The sequence below is a fragment of the Tenrec ecaudatus genome, chromosome 14 (genome assembly GCF_050624435.1).
Source record: "Tenrec ecaudatus isolate mTenEca1 chromosome 14, mTenEca1.hap1, whole genome shotgun sequence".
Lineage (NCBI taxonomy): Eukaryota > Metazoa > Chordata > Mammalia > Afrosoricida > Tenrecidae > Tenrec > Tenrec ecaudatus.
The window spans coordinates 63,386,649-63,399,680 of NC_134543.1; the positions used below are offsets into that span (position 1 = coordinate 63,386,649).

The following is a 13,032-nucleotide window of genomic DNA, read 5'->3' on the forward strand; positions in this document are numbered from 1 at the left end:
GAACAGTTGTGAGGATGGTGTTCATAGTAGGGTCGCTAAGGGGCAGAAACAACATGATAAACATAATAACAATAACAACATGCACATTATAGATCTGACATGTTCTTCTCCAGGTAAGCATATCTATGCAAATCTTGGCTGTGTTGAATGCATTTGTCTCTCCAGGATCAAAAGTGGTGATTTTCACTGTAGCTTTACTTTTTTCAGAGTTCAAGGAAAAATATTGTCTTTCATTTTAACCAGCTTTCTGCTGTTATAAGTTTTGAAGTGACATTTACGTAGTTTTGTACATGTTTGTGTTGGGAAAACTTTCAGCACTCTGGTTGGTGACTGTGTTAGTCCTGACTGACTAGAGAAACAAATCCAGAGACATGCATATGTGTATAAGAAAGAGCTTTATATAAAAGAGTAATTGTATGTTGAGAAAGCATCTTAGCCTATTCCAGATGAAGTCCATAAATCTGATATTAGCCCAGATGTATGATACCAGTCTATAAATTCCACTTCAGACTCACCCAACACATGCAATGATTCTGAATGCAGGAAGATCACAGGCCAGTGGGTGGAAAATCTTGTGGATCCAGTGGCAGTGGAAGTATCTCAGTTCTGGCATGTGTCTCCACGTGGCTCCTCCTGCTCTAGGGATCTGGCCTCATCAGTGTAATTCTATTTGGTTTGTCAACAGGAATACCAAGCAGAAAATCCATCCTGCCTCCAGAGAGGAAGACAAGAGTTTCCAGAACCCTCAGGAGAAGACCATGCCCACACAGGAGCCTCTGGCTGTGACCTGATTTACAGGATAGACGTTACCTCTTCACTCAAGTTGACAGGAGATTATGTAACTGTAGTGACAGAGGTTTGATCAAGGGTAGTTTTGTTGACATATCTACATAATTTGGAAAATCTCCATCCCTAACTGCAGGAATGGCAGTGAGGATGTTTAGGATGCTTGCCTTTTGGGCATGAATGCTGAAGACTGAAAAGGTGTGTGTGTTGTTAGGTAAGCAGGACCCAGGATATGTGACCCTGAAAGAAAGGGGAACTTGGCTGATGGTTTATTACATGTCCTTCTCTCCATTTAACAGAGAGATGGTCATATGCTCTATGTCAGACTCCCTGTTAGACTTGTGACTATCTCTGTCTTTTAAAAAATTATGATTATTATTTATATGTTTATCTATACAAGATAGACAGGATGGGCAATCTTATAGCGACAGTGGCATTATCCACAGTTCCTCATGGGCATGGGAGGGGAGGAGGGGTGGGGAGGTGATTGGGGAGCCAACAATGCCAGGTACAGGAGAATAGTAAGTGTTCTAAAATTGATGGTGAGGAGGGTGTAGCTTTCCTGGGAGTGTTTGATTTATCTATGAGAGAAATTACTGAGAGGTGAATGATGGGTAAACATAATAGTGAGGCAGGAGAAAAAAAGAAAAAAGAGCAAAAAATATATATGATAATATATCAATATATCTATATTTGTTCATATATGTATATATGAGCAAAAACAATAAAGGAAACAGATGGATTTCAGACCTCTACTTAAATCTTACCCCAGTACAAGAATGGTTTGTTCTAATAATATGGCATTGTATGATGTTCACCTTCCTGATATGATTGCTGAAGACAAATGGGTGCATAAGCAATTGTGATGAAGAAAGCTGATGGTGCATTGCTATTAAAAGATATAGCATCTGGGGCCCTAAAGGCTTGTAGTTAAACAGGCAGCCATCTTGCAGGAAATCAACTGAGATAGTTTATTGTGCCAGGCTGGCCGATAAACACATAGGATTAATTGAAGGGCAGAGAGATAAATGGCTCAGTGAGCCTCTCCTTTCTTGTCTCTCACTCTTTGATCATCAGACCAGTGTGCGGCTGCCTTGCTAGTTCTGAGGCCAATTTACAGGCTACAATACCTGTGGGACGCCTAGCCTGTGGACTGTGTCGCTGTAAGTTGAGGTCCCTTTAAGACGACACGATTGAAATTTATATCTCTGGAGCTGGGGACTGACAGTTGGTGACCTGGTTGACAATTGGTGACCTGCCTTGCTGCTTGCTGCCTGTGCTGAGATTACCTAGCTCTCTCTACAGAGGACTACCTGGCAGCCCTCAACATTTGAATGACTGCCAGTGTCTCACAACTCTCTCACGGGAGTGTGTTGCACTGAGCCATTTGTACTGCTTTATAATTTAACTGTTCATTTTGTGTATTATATATCTATCTTACATAATTTAACAGTTCATTTCTTGTGTTACATATCTATCTGTATTTATAAATATATATATATATGATTATGAGCAATCTGGTTTTATCTCTCTAGAGAACCCTGTCTAATACATCAACAAAGCCCATATGGAATAAGCACACTAGCTGGCGTGATCATGAGGTGTCAGAGGGAAGAGGTTTCAGAAGTTCAAAAACAAGCAACCAAATCCATGGGAAGGGATATGGATGTAGCAGAGATCCAAAACCCACCTGTAAGCTAATGGGACAGCGCCTCACAGAAGGTCCACGCGGAAGGGATAATAAATCCAGAGTTCAGTATAGCATGGATGAGCCATGCAACTATCTTCTAACTATATAATATTTCCTCCCCTTACTATTATGGTTTTTATTTACTTTATCTCATTAATCGTGTTAGATTTCCGTATGCTCCTTTGTATATTTAAGACTGGTACATGGAAGTCAAGATAATAACTCTTCAGAAACAGTAACAGGAGTCATGGTTCCCTGAAGGCATGAGAACAGAGAGGGCGGGGGGAATGGAAGCTTATAGCATTGATGACTGGATCACCCCGCTCGATGGGATCAAACAATAGAAGTGTATGTGAATGGACATATTACATTGTGTAAAATATGGCATCCACACACACACACTAAAACCTATCACAGGGCGGGGAATGAAGGGTTCCTGGGGGGTATGGTGGTGGAGGGAGTGGAAAAAGGGGCGCTTATATCAAGGCATTCCAGAAGAAAAAAGAGGTTTTGAAACTGACTATGCTAGCAATTTTACAATATTGCGTGATGTGATTGAACTGTGGAATGTTATGATAGCTGTAAGAGTTCCCAATGAAATAATTTTTAAAAATTTTAGAAAGAAAAGGCAAGTTCCTTGAAGAGCAAGTTACTGTTGAAGAATACAAGACATTAGATCAACAAAAAAGAATGAGCAGATTAGCACAAGGATTTATTGAATTAAGATGACAGCAGGACTCTAAAATTTTGTGCACAAACGGACCAATGGAGGTCTGCCCATTTAAGATCTCATGTCTAGCTTAGAGCTGTGATGATAACACAGAAAATACAGCTTCAAATCATAAAAGCTTTATTAAGTAAAAGTATAAACATATGAAATTCACTTCTCAATATAACTTTTATTAGGTATGTATATATGTATATATATATATAACTTCCATTAGGTATATGTAATGTTTTCATCGCTACATCTCTTCCCTGAAGAATTCTGTGCCTTTTAAACCTTTATATCAACTCAAATGGCAGTTTTGGAATCCTTGATGGACTCAGATTACATTCTTTTCAAATTTTCTTTGTGGGTGAGAAAAATAAAGGTGTCTGAAGAGGTCAGAGAAAGGGTATATGGTAAGGCCTCTCCCAATCTCCCATACAATAGGTTTTTTTAACCCTCAATAAATTACAAGTGGATTATGATAGGGGAAAAATCTTTATCACAATTTTTGGCACTTATGCACCAAAACAGATTTCCATTTTCTTAAAAAAAATTCATAACAAGTCTTCATAATACTCCTGTTTCCTTTGAGGACATCTCTCAGATTGACCCTTTGAAAACTGAAGACAGGTGCAAAAACCTTCTAAGCTGACTTTCCTGCTTTAAATTTAATAGAGGATCTGGGAAGCCACTATTTTGAATAGAACTTTCTTTTTTTTAAGACTCCTTAAGGAGACAATTGTGACAAACAAATTCATCTCAAGAGAGAGAGAAACATATGACCAAGAAAGGTTATCCTTACACATTGATTACCGAGGCATGTTGAAGTAAGTTTTATTTAAAGTAAATCATGAATTGAAAGCCTAATTAATAGTAATACTTTTTTACTTTCACCTACAGATGCAACGACCTTTCACAAATCAACTTTCCTGTTATCTGATACTTTTCACATATGTCAACTTTGAAAAAGTTCTCAGGCCTTGCATCCCATGACCCAGTGCCTATGGAATGCCACCCTTAGCCATCAATTGACGGTCCAGGAACAACCAAGTCATTTGAGGAATGGGGGCCAACTGGATATGGGGTACTCTCTCCGGTTCATTCACAATATCTGGGTCTTGCACCTGAGTGTGGAAGGTGATTGCAAGAAGATAAAAGGCTTTCGGCAGACACAGTGATGCTGAATGAGAGAGTAACAGTACAGAGAGGGCAGTGAGGTGGGAGACAGGTGGGAAGAAAATGGAGAAGAGCCCATATGGTGTTGCACAGCTGGGGAGGATGGGGGATGCGTAGGGTGGATAGAAGGATGCAGTGGGGTAGATGGAGGACACAGTGATAGAAAAAGCTGAGTCCCTCCTCAGGACTGGTGGAAGGATGTGACAGGAGTGAGCAAGTGGTAGAAGGTGATGGGCAGCGAATGGCAGGCAACACTCCAACACTGCCACCAGTATCCCCAATCACACAGACTTCGTCGTGCAGGGGAAAGTCTGGCAGCAAAGGGGAACTCTCCTGCCACATACACCCTGGGTGTTTCTGACAGTCAGAGAGTGGGTGAGGTGGAATGGACAATTGCTTGAAAAATGGGGAGCAGGTCCCAACCCTAACATTTACAGAGTGGGCCTATTTTTGAAAGTTCATCATGTTGATAAGTAAGTAATGTGTTTAATCCCCCAAAAGGAAAACTGATTCAAATCCACAATACTTTGTAGATCAACCCAACCCGTAGAATGGCCCTACAAGATGTCCAAGGGTAAAGCTTAACAAAAAACATTCCATCTTTCTCTACAGGCAGCTGGTGCTTTTGAACCACGAACCCCTCAGTCAGCCATTGACTGTTGAACCACTCCTTCACTAGGGTCCCTTAACATCAGTGCAGGAATAAAGCAAACAGCTTGCCCCAGATTGGTCTCCGAATGTCGATAAATTATTCTTATCATTTGTTCCTCAACATGTTTCTCTACTGACCTGCCCCCTCCATTTTCTTCAACACATATGTGTACGGATATTTTTAGGTTAACACCAGACTGCTTGGTCTGCTGGTTCACAGATTGTCTTTTATCTAGTCTTAAAAAATAATGTGTTCTCTCCTATAATTGGTCCCAGGAATCCTTGTGGTGTTGCGGTTACAGTGGGGCTGCAAACCGAAAGGTCAGCATTACAAAATCACACGTCGCGGTGAGAGAAAGATGAAGCTTTCTACTCTTGTGAAGAGTCAGTCTCAGAAACCCACAGGGGCAACTCTACTCAGTCGTTTAGGGTTGCTATGAGTTAGAATGGATTCAATAGCAGTGAACTGTTGTTTTTAGCTTTTTAGATTTGTCCAGAATCTATTTGTAGCTCAGACCCAGGGGCAATGCTTAATAATACATAAGAAACCATGGAACCGGCGTAGTTAATAAGAACTCAGTAACTAAAACTCTTGCTTCCAAATTTTCAATGTTTTTTTCATATTAGTTGAAAAAAAAAGAAATGAAGAGTTCTTATTACTTATATGTGCTCAGAGGGAGGTAATAAATTGTTGATATTCTTGAGTTCTGGGAAAAGATAAAACCAGAAATGAGGACAGTAGCATCCTTTGCTCTATGATCACAGTGGTCTCAAGTTCTAGGAAGATAAAAATCATATTTCATTAAATAGTTTGGTTGTTTTATATATTTCTACATCTCTGATTATGAAGTAGACTCAGCCCTAGATAATCTGAACCATAATCTATAGCTAAATCATATAATTTTAAACATGAGGTGTTTAACTGTAATAGTTATAAAAACATTGTCATTTAGCAAGGTTATCAAAAACCTTCAAAAATGGCCATAAAATTTATGTGATATTATTTGAATTTTATATGTTCTCTTTATCATTTCTGTGCCTCATACATAGTTTTATGGTGTCAGCTTTTATTTCTTATACTATCAATGCACATCCCTCCAGTGGACTGCATCAATCAGAGGCTCAAAAGCTCATTAGAAAAGTTGGAAATGAAGTAGTTAATAATTTAATTGAGAACTTTGTGATTATTTTTTTAAATATCTCTAATCCTTATAATTATTCATATGGAACCAACAATGCATCGTGAAGACTTAGTTATCTTGGAAGGTATCATGCCTTCCACTTCTTTGTTACTTTGCTGAATATAAACTCATTAATGGAAAGAACATAAGTGCATCAGACCCATGGGCCAGGGACTAGAACCCCTGGTCAGCACTAAATTAAACAATAAAGAGTAAGAGGAACTAAATAGCAAAGAAAACAGAGCCTGTTGCTGACTCCATTATAACTCCCGAAGAGCACACGCATGTATCACAAGGTAGGGCTGCTCAAAAGGATCTCTTGACTGCAATCTTTACAACAAATACCCAGGCCTTTTCTCGACTTCATTGTGCTGCCACTGGATGAGTTAAAACCCAACCCCTCCGCTATTTGTGCCAACCAGGAACTACATGGCCAGCAGAACTAGTACATATTTAAACACTTATAAAAAGACCATCTTTAATCAAATAAATTGAGTTCCATGCGGTTACAAGTGCATCAGGGTGAAAGTTATAGATACATATATTCGTTGCTGTGGTTAGGTGCCGTTGTGTTGGTTCTGACTCACAGGAACCCTCTCGACAACAAAATGAACTCTTTGTGGGCGTGCGCCAGCCTCACGACGGCTGTTCTGTGGGAAGCTATTGTTGCAGAGGCGCTGCCGGTCCATCTCATGGAGGGGTTTCCTCTTTCACGCTGACCCTCTACGTTACCAAGCGAGATGGCTATTTTGAGAGTCTGGTCTCTTTTGATAAATGTGTCTGAAGCTTGTGAGATAAATCTTGCTATACTTCTAGTCAGATTTGTTTGTTGTCTTGGCCATCCGTGGTACTTCCCATATTCTTCATCAACAATATAATTCATCAGTTCTTCATGGACAAATTAATTTAAAAGATGAAAGAACAAACCTTTTAGAGCCCTCTTGTAGCACACTCAGACAAAAAGCCTAAACCCATCGCTTCATTGTAACTCCTATGGACCCTACAGAACTGCCCCTTAGGGTTTCCAGTGCTGGAAACATGCTGTTGCCTCTCTCTCCCCTGAAGCGCCTGGTGAGTTTGAGTTACCAATCTTTCAGTTAGTAGTCAAATACTTAATCACTGCACCCCCAGCACTATCTGCCACTTTCCAAAAAGTTAATGGAATATGAAGGAAAATATTATAGAATTTTTCCATAAAAGGTTTAACCTTTCCTAATACATATTTTGGGTTGACTGCTCAGTGAAAATTTGGTGGTTCAAACTCATCTTCCTCCAGATTTTCCAAGAGAAAAGGATGCTGCAATATGTTCCTATAAAGACTTAGGTCCTAGGAAACCCTGCATAGGGTAGCTATGATCCATAATAAACGCGACAGAAATTGTTTAGTTGGGGGCTGTCTGTGTAAAGAGAAACACTATTTAGAGTCATGAAAATATATGTGAATCTTTCAGTAAAATATTTTTAAATACTATGTCCAAAATATTGGGCATGATGTGATATTGAATATGATATTACTTTTTTGTCTAGCTCATGTATTCCTATTTCCATTACTCCTATTTCTAGCAAGCCATCATTCCACCCTCCCCCCACTCCTCTATAAATACCCAAACATTACACTGTTTTTTCACTCCATGTGATCGTTTTGAAACATTGATGATAATCCTGATTTATCCTACATGACTTACAGTGTCAAGGTGCATGTAAGTGATAGTGGATCTCTGTTTAAATATCAAAACTATTGATTCCCCTTGCATTTTCCCCAGACCCCAAAGTCCTGTGTGAGCCCACAATACAATAGCATGCTAGACTAAGCGGAGCAAAGCAGGACTTTGTTCTGTCCTTTCTTTATTTTTTTTTCCCGTGTGTGTGCGTGCGTGTGTTCATATAGTTGGGGTTTTTTTTTTTTTTGAGGGGGGGGGGGGTTGCGGCGCCTCTACCACAGGGTCTTGGGGCACTGCGAGATGGGGAGGTTCTGGCTTTTACTTGTTGTAAAGGTGGTCCCTGTCCTCCAGGAGCTTACAACCTAGCCGGGGAGACACGACTAATGCACGTTGAAACAATCAGCACATTTAGCGATTGCCACTCTAGTGAGCACAGCTGCGTGAGACCAGGGAAAGCAAGATCAGTGAGGGGCCAGGGGCTCGAGAAGTTCTTTGCTTTGTTTTTTAGTCAAGCTGGGTATGTTTATTCCTTGAGTAGGTCCAAATTAAGTGACAGATTTCTTTGGGGGGAGGAGGGAGGCTGAGGAGGGGGGTGAAGTAGGGCGCAGAGGGAATGGAGGGAGCAGAGACAATAAGGCTTAATGCGCATGCCCATAGGCAAAGACCTCGCTCAATGCACCCTCCACCGTGCCCTCCAGTCCTGCCACACGGCACGCAGGGCACGCAGAGGGAGCCTTCTCAGCATGGCGATTCAGGTCTTCGCTGGTGGTGTCAGAATGTTCATCCTGCTGGCTGGTGTGTGCTTGGGTCTCCGTGGTGGGGGCTCCTGGCATGGCCATGGCCACAGGGCTTGGTGGTTCTGTCCCGACTTGATCCAGATCAGAATGCTGTGCCTAGGCCCAGATTTCTAGGGTCTGCTCCTCCATCCCCTTCCTCCCGCTGCCACACCCCTTAGTGGGAGGGTACCAGGGGCTTCGGAAAGGGTCTGGTATCTTCATCATTGTCGGTGCTGCTTCTCCAGGGACCTAAAGGCCCCTCATGGCCTTGGCATGCGCTCCTCTGGGGAGAGAGCACAGGGGGCCCCCCATTCCTGCGCAGCACTAGTTCCCATGCTGGCTAAGATGCACAGGAGCGCCTGGTGACACAGGTTGGAGGCTGGGGTCTCAGTTCGGGGCCTGCTGCTTGCGCTCCCCCAGCACCTGCCGCCCAGTCCTGGACACTGTGTACGCCAGCTTCTGCAGGGAGTGCCTGACCACTTCTCGCAATGGGCTGTGTCCCTGGAGGATTTCGAAAGCGAATCCTGCCCAGCAAATGCAGCACTCCAGGAACACGTGCAGCAGCACGCGGAAGATGTACCAGGCAATGATGAGCAGCCCAGCCGAGACTGCTGCCAGTGCCGCCATGACACCGAGAGCAGTGGATGGATAGGTGATTGAGCGCGGGCTGGGGGTTCGCCGAGGTCCACTGATCGCTCAGAGTCCCCATGGCCCTTAATGTATCTGTCCTTTTGTCCTTACCTCTAAGTTTTCCTGTTGCAGATTGTGCCCTCTTGAACCTGTTTGTCTTGTAATATATCTCGACTCGTTCATCGTACAGAGGAGAAAGTTTCTCAAAGGAGAAATAAAAATGCTGTCATTCACATTTCTGAAATTTCACTCTCAAACAATTATCATAGTGAAATACCAATGTGATCCAATTTTCTGTGGGATTAGAGCACACTTTTCCAATAATACCTTGCCAATATGCTTAGAAAAATAGATATCCCTTTTTATTATTTTCAAGCTCAATTTGATGCTATTAAACATTTGAAATTTTCCCAGGGCCCTGTCTTCTGTTCCCACATTCCCCAGCCACAAACTTTAACTGGAGCGAGATAATTTTTCTTATACTTTTTAATCACACTCTTCAGGCCCTAAATGCACCAAAGGCATAGCATTCTTCATTTTCTTTATTTTTTTATTAAATACTTGGGGCGCGGGGGGGGGGGAGAGACTCTTGCATCTCTTATCACAATCCATACATTCATCCAGTGTGTCAAGCACATTTGCACATATGCTACCATCATCATTTTCAAAGCATCCTCTTCCCATTCAAACTCTTGATATCAGCTTCCCATTTCTTCCTCCTCCCTCCCTCCCCCACCAACCTTCTTCTATGAATCCTTGGTAAGTTATTGATCTTACATTGTCCTCCATCGCCCCTCACCCACTTTTCCTTTATTCTTCCCCCTGGGAGGGAGCTATAGATCGATCCTTGTGATTCATTCCCCTTTTTCCCTCCCACCCTCCCCTAATCCTCCTGGTATCTGTACTTTCGTTGTTGGTCCTGAGGGGCTTATCTATCCTGGATTCCCTGAGTTGTGGGCTCTTGTTTGTAGCAGTGTGCATGCTCTGGCCTAATCTGATTTGTAGAGTAGAATTGAGGTCATTACAGTGGGGGAGGAAGCGCCAAAGAACCAGCAGAAAGTTGTGCTTTTCATTACATAAGTCAAACTACTGATACAGGAGCCTGTTTTCATCGTACCCCATTTTTCTCTCCAGCAAAAATGGCCTCTTTCAGGTCCTCTCATTCCCTTATGCCACAAAACCTTTGTACATGTGCAGTTTTCTTTTCCATTTTCAATAATTTCCACCCCACAATACTTTTCACCTAATAAATTTGACCTTTCTTCTTGGTCTTTTGAGCTTCATCTTCATGCTCACTTCTTCATGAATGCTTTCTTGATTTGCACTAATTACTACAATATCTCTAAATTTTAACATACAATCCTTTCATTTATTACAGAGATGATGTTATTTCCATATGTGTTTTAAGAAGTACTTATTTCTTCCATTTGAATATGATTCTTAAGTGAGAAGGAATTATTTTTGTGTCCTGGTACTCTTACTCATCCTTGGCTTATGATAATTCTAATATAATTTTTTTGAATATGTAAGGGAGAATAAATGACAGACTGACAACTTGGATTTCAATGTAATTTAATCAAAGAGAAAGAAAATTCTGTTCTGGTCCATGATACTCTCTTATCTTCTTGAGAATTGGCTTTGAAATATTAGTTATATTTTCAGTCAAAGTTTAAATCACTTTTTAACTGGAACCGTTCTATGGGTATTCCCCGTCAGTGAAGTAGGAATTTTGTTTGTTTGCTGAAATGGATATTCACAGGCAGTTAGGGGCCATTACAAAGTATTGTGTTTACTAGGGATTAGTAATAGGGGTGATGATCATTAGGTAACCAAGAAAGACCGCCTATATAATTGATTTAAAATAAAAAACACAAAACATAAGGGAAGTTAGATGATGAAAAAGTGGGAAAATCCCTCCAATAGAAAATAATTTCACTGGGGGAGACTGTATATGAAACACATTTGAGATATATATATCTACCAATAATAAAAAACAATAAACAAAAATTATTGAACATTCCTTTCAGGCACTATGCCCCAAAGAATAGCTAATCCACAGATATGGATAGAACCATAATGATACTGGAACAAGAGGAAAGTCAAAGGAAATAGAGGAAAGAGCTAGGAGGCAAAGGGCAATTATAGAGGTCTAAGCACAGGCATGTACATATGTAAATCTATTTATATAGGATGGTGGGGAAATAGATCTCCATACATATATTTATAGGTTTAGTATTAATGCAGCAGATGTCCATTGGACTTTCACTCAAGTACTTACTCAATGCAAGAACACTTTGTACTATTAAATTGGCATTTCATGATATATACCTTCCCAACACGATCGCTGAAGACAAATGTGTGCATAAGCAAATGTGGTGAAGAAAACAGATGGTGCCCGTCTATCAAAAGATATAGAGACTGGGCTCTTAAAGCTTGAATATAATCAAGCGGCCATCTAGCTCAAAATCAACAAAACCCACATGGAAGAAGCACACCAGCCTGCGTGACCACAATGTGTCGAAGGGATCAGGTATCAGGCATCAAAGATCAAAAAAATTATATCATTGTAAATGAGGGTGAGTGCTAATTGGGGACCTAAAGCCCATTGGTAGGCAACTGGACACCCCTTACTGAAGGGTCACAGGGAGGGAGGCAAGTCAGTCAGGTTGCAGGGTAGCAATGATGAAACATACAACTTTCCTCTACTTTGTAAATGCTTCCTCCTCCTACTATCATGATCCTAATTCTAATTTACAAATCTGGCTAGACCAGAGGATGTACACTGGTACAGATAGGAACTAGAAACACAGGGAAGCCAGGACAGATGACCTCTTCAGAACCAGTGGTAAGAGTGGTGATACAGGGAGGGTGGAGGGAAGGTGGAGTGGAAAGGGGGAACCGATAACAAGGATCTACATATAATTTCCTCCCTGGGGGATGGACAACATAAACGTGGGTGAAGGGAGATTTCGGACACTGTAAGATATGACAAAAAATAATGATTTATAAATTGTCAAGGGTTCATGAGGGAGGAGTTGTGGGGAGGGAAGGGGAAAATGAGAGATCATATCAAGGGCTCAAGTCGAAAGTAAATGTTTTGAGAATGATGATGGCAACAAATGTACAAATGTGTTTGACACCATGGATGTATGTATTGATTGTGATAAGAATTGTATGAACCCCCAATAAAATGATTTTTATAAAAACCATAGCAGATTTCCAGTCATTCTATCTGTTAAAGCACACAAGAATATATACGCCAAAACACGTGAAATTATTGCTTTATAACAATGTTGAAAATGAAAATTCTTCTCGATTCAGATTATATGGGATTGGGTTTGTAGACTACAAATAACTCCAAGTAAAATGTCAGCATTAAGTCCTTAATATTATTAAGATAGTTTCATTTATTGTTCATAATAGTTTTAAACCTTGTAAACATCACATATCTATATTTATCTGTCTATATACACATATGCATATCATTTTCTAGAATTTACAGACTAACACTAAATACATATATGCAAATTATACATTTGTGAGTGGACAGATGAATTACATTTGTAAAATTAGCATATCTGTGTAAATGCCACTGGCCTTTGTCAATACCAAAGGACTCTACGTGCTTCTCCTAATCACCTCTGGGCTTCACGCAGCCATGGCATTTCTTTTCTTTCCTGCTTTTGATTATCGTATGTGTGGATCGTAGTATGCATCATTTGTGTTTGCTTAAAGTCCAATATTTCTTCAGGAATTCATCCGTGTAGCT

General features: G+C 40.8%; 1 protein-coding gene across 2 annotated transcripts; it reads right to left on the minus strand.

The window, feature by feature from the left end:
• Positions 1-9,020: 9,020 nt before the first annotated feature.
• Positions 9,021-9,260, minus strand: LOC142426325 (neuronatin-like). 2 transcript variants are annotated; one of them, XM_075531842.1, is made up of 2 exons: positions 9,178-9,260; positions 9,021-9,105 (listed from the first exon to the last, which is right to left on the minus strand). In XM_075531842.1, the coding sequence occupies exons 1-2, from the start codon at positions 9,258-9,260 to the stop codon at positions 9,021-9,023; spliced, it is 168 nt and encodes a 55-aa protein (XP_075387957.1). The 2 variants fall into 2 exon arrangements, with proteins under 2 accessions (XP_075387957.1, XP_075387956.1); XM_075531841.1 differs by having other exon boundaries at positions 9,021-9,260.
• Positions 9,261-13,032: the final 3,772 nt, after the last annotated feature.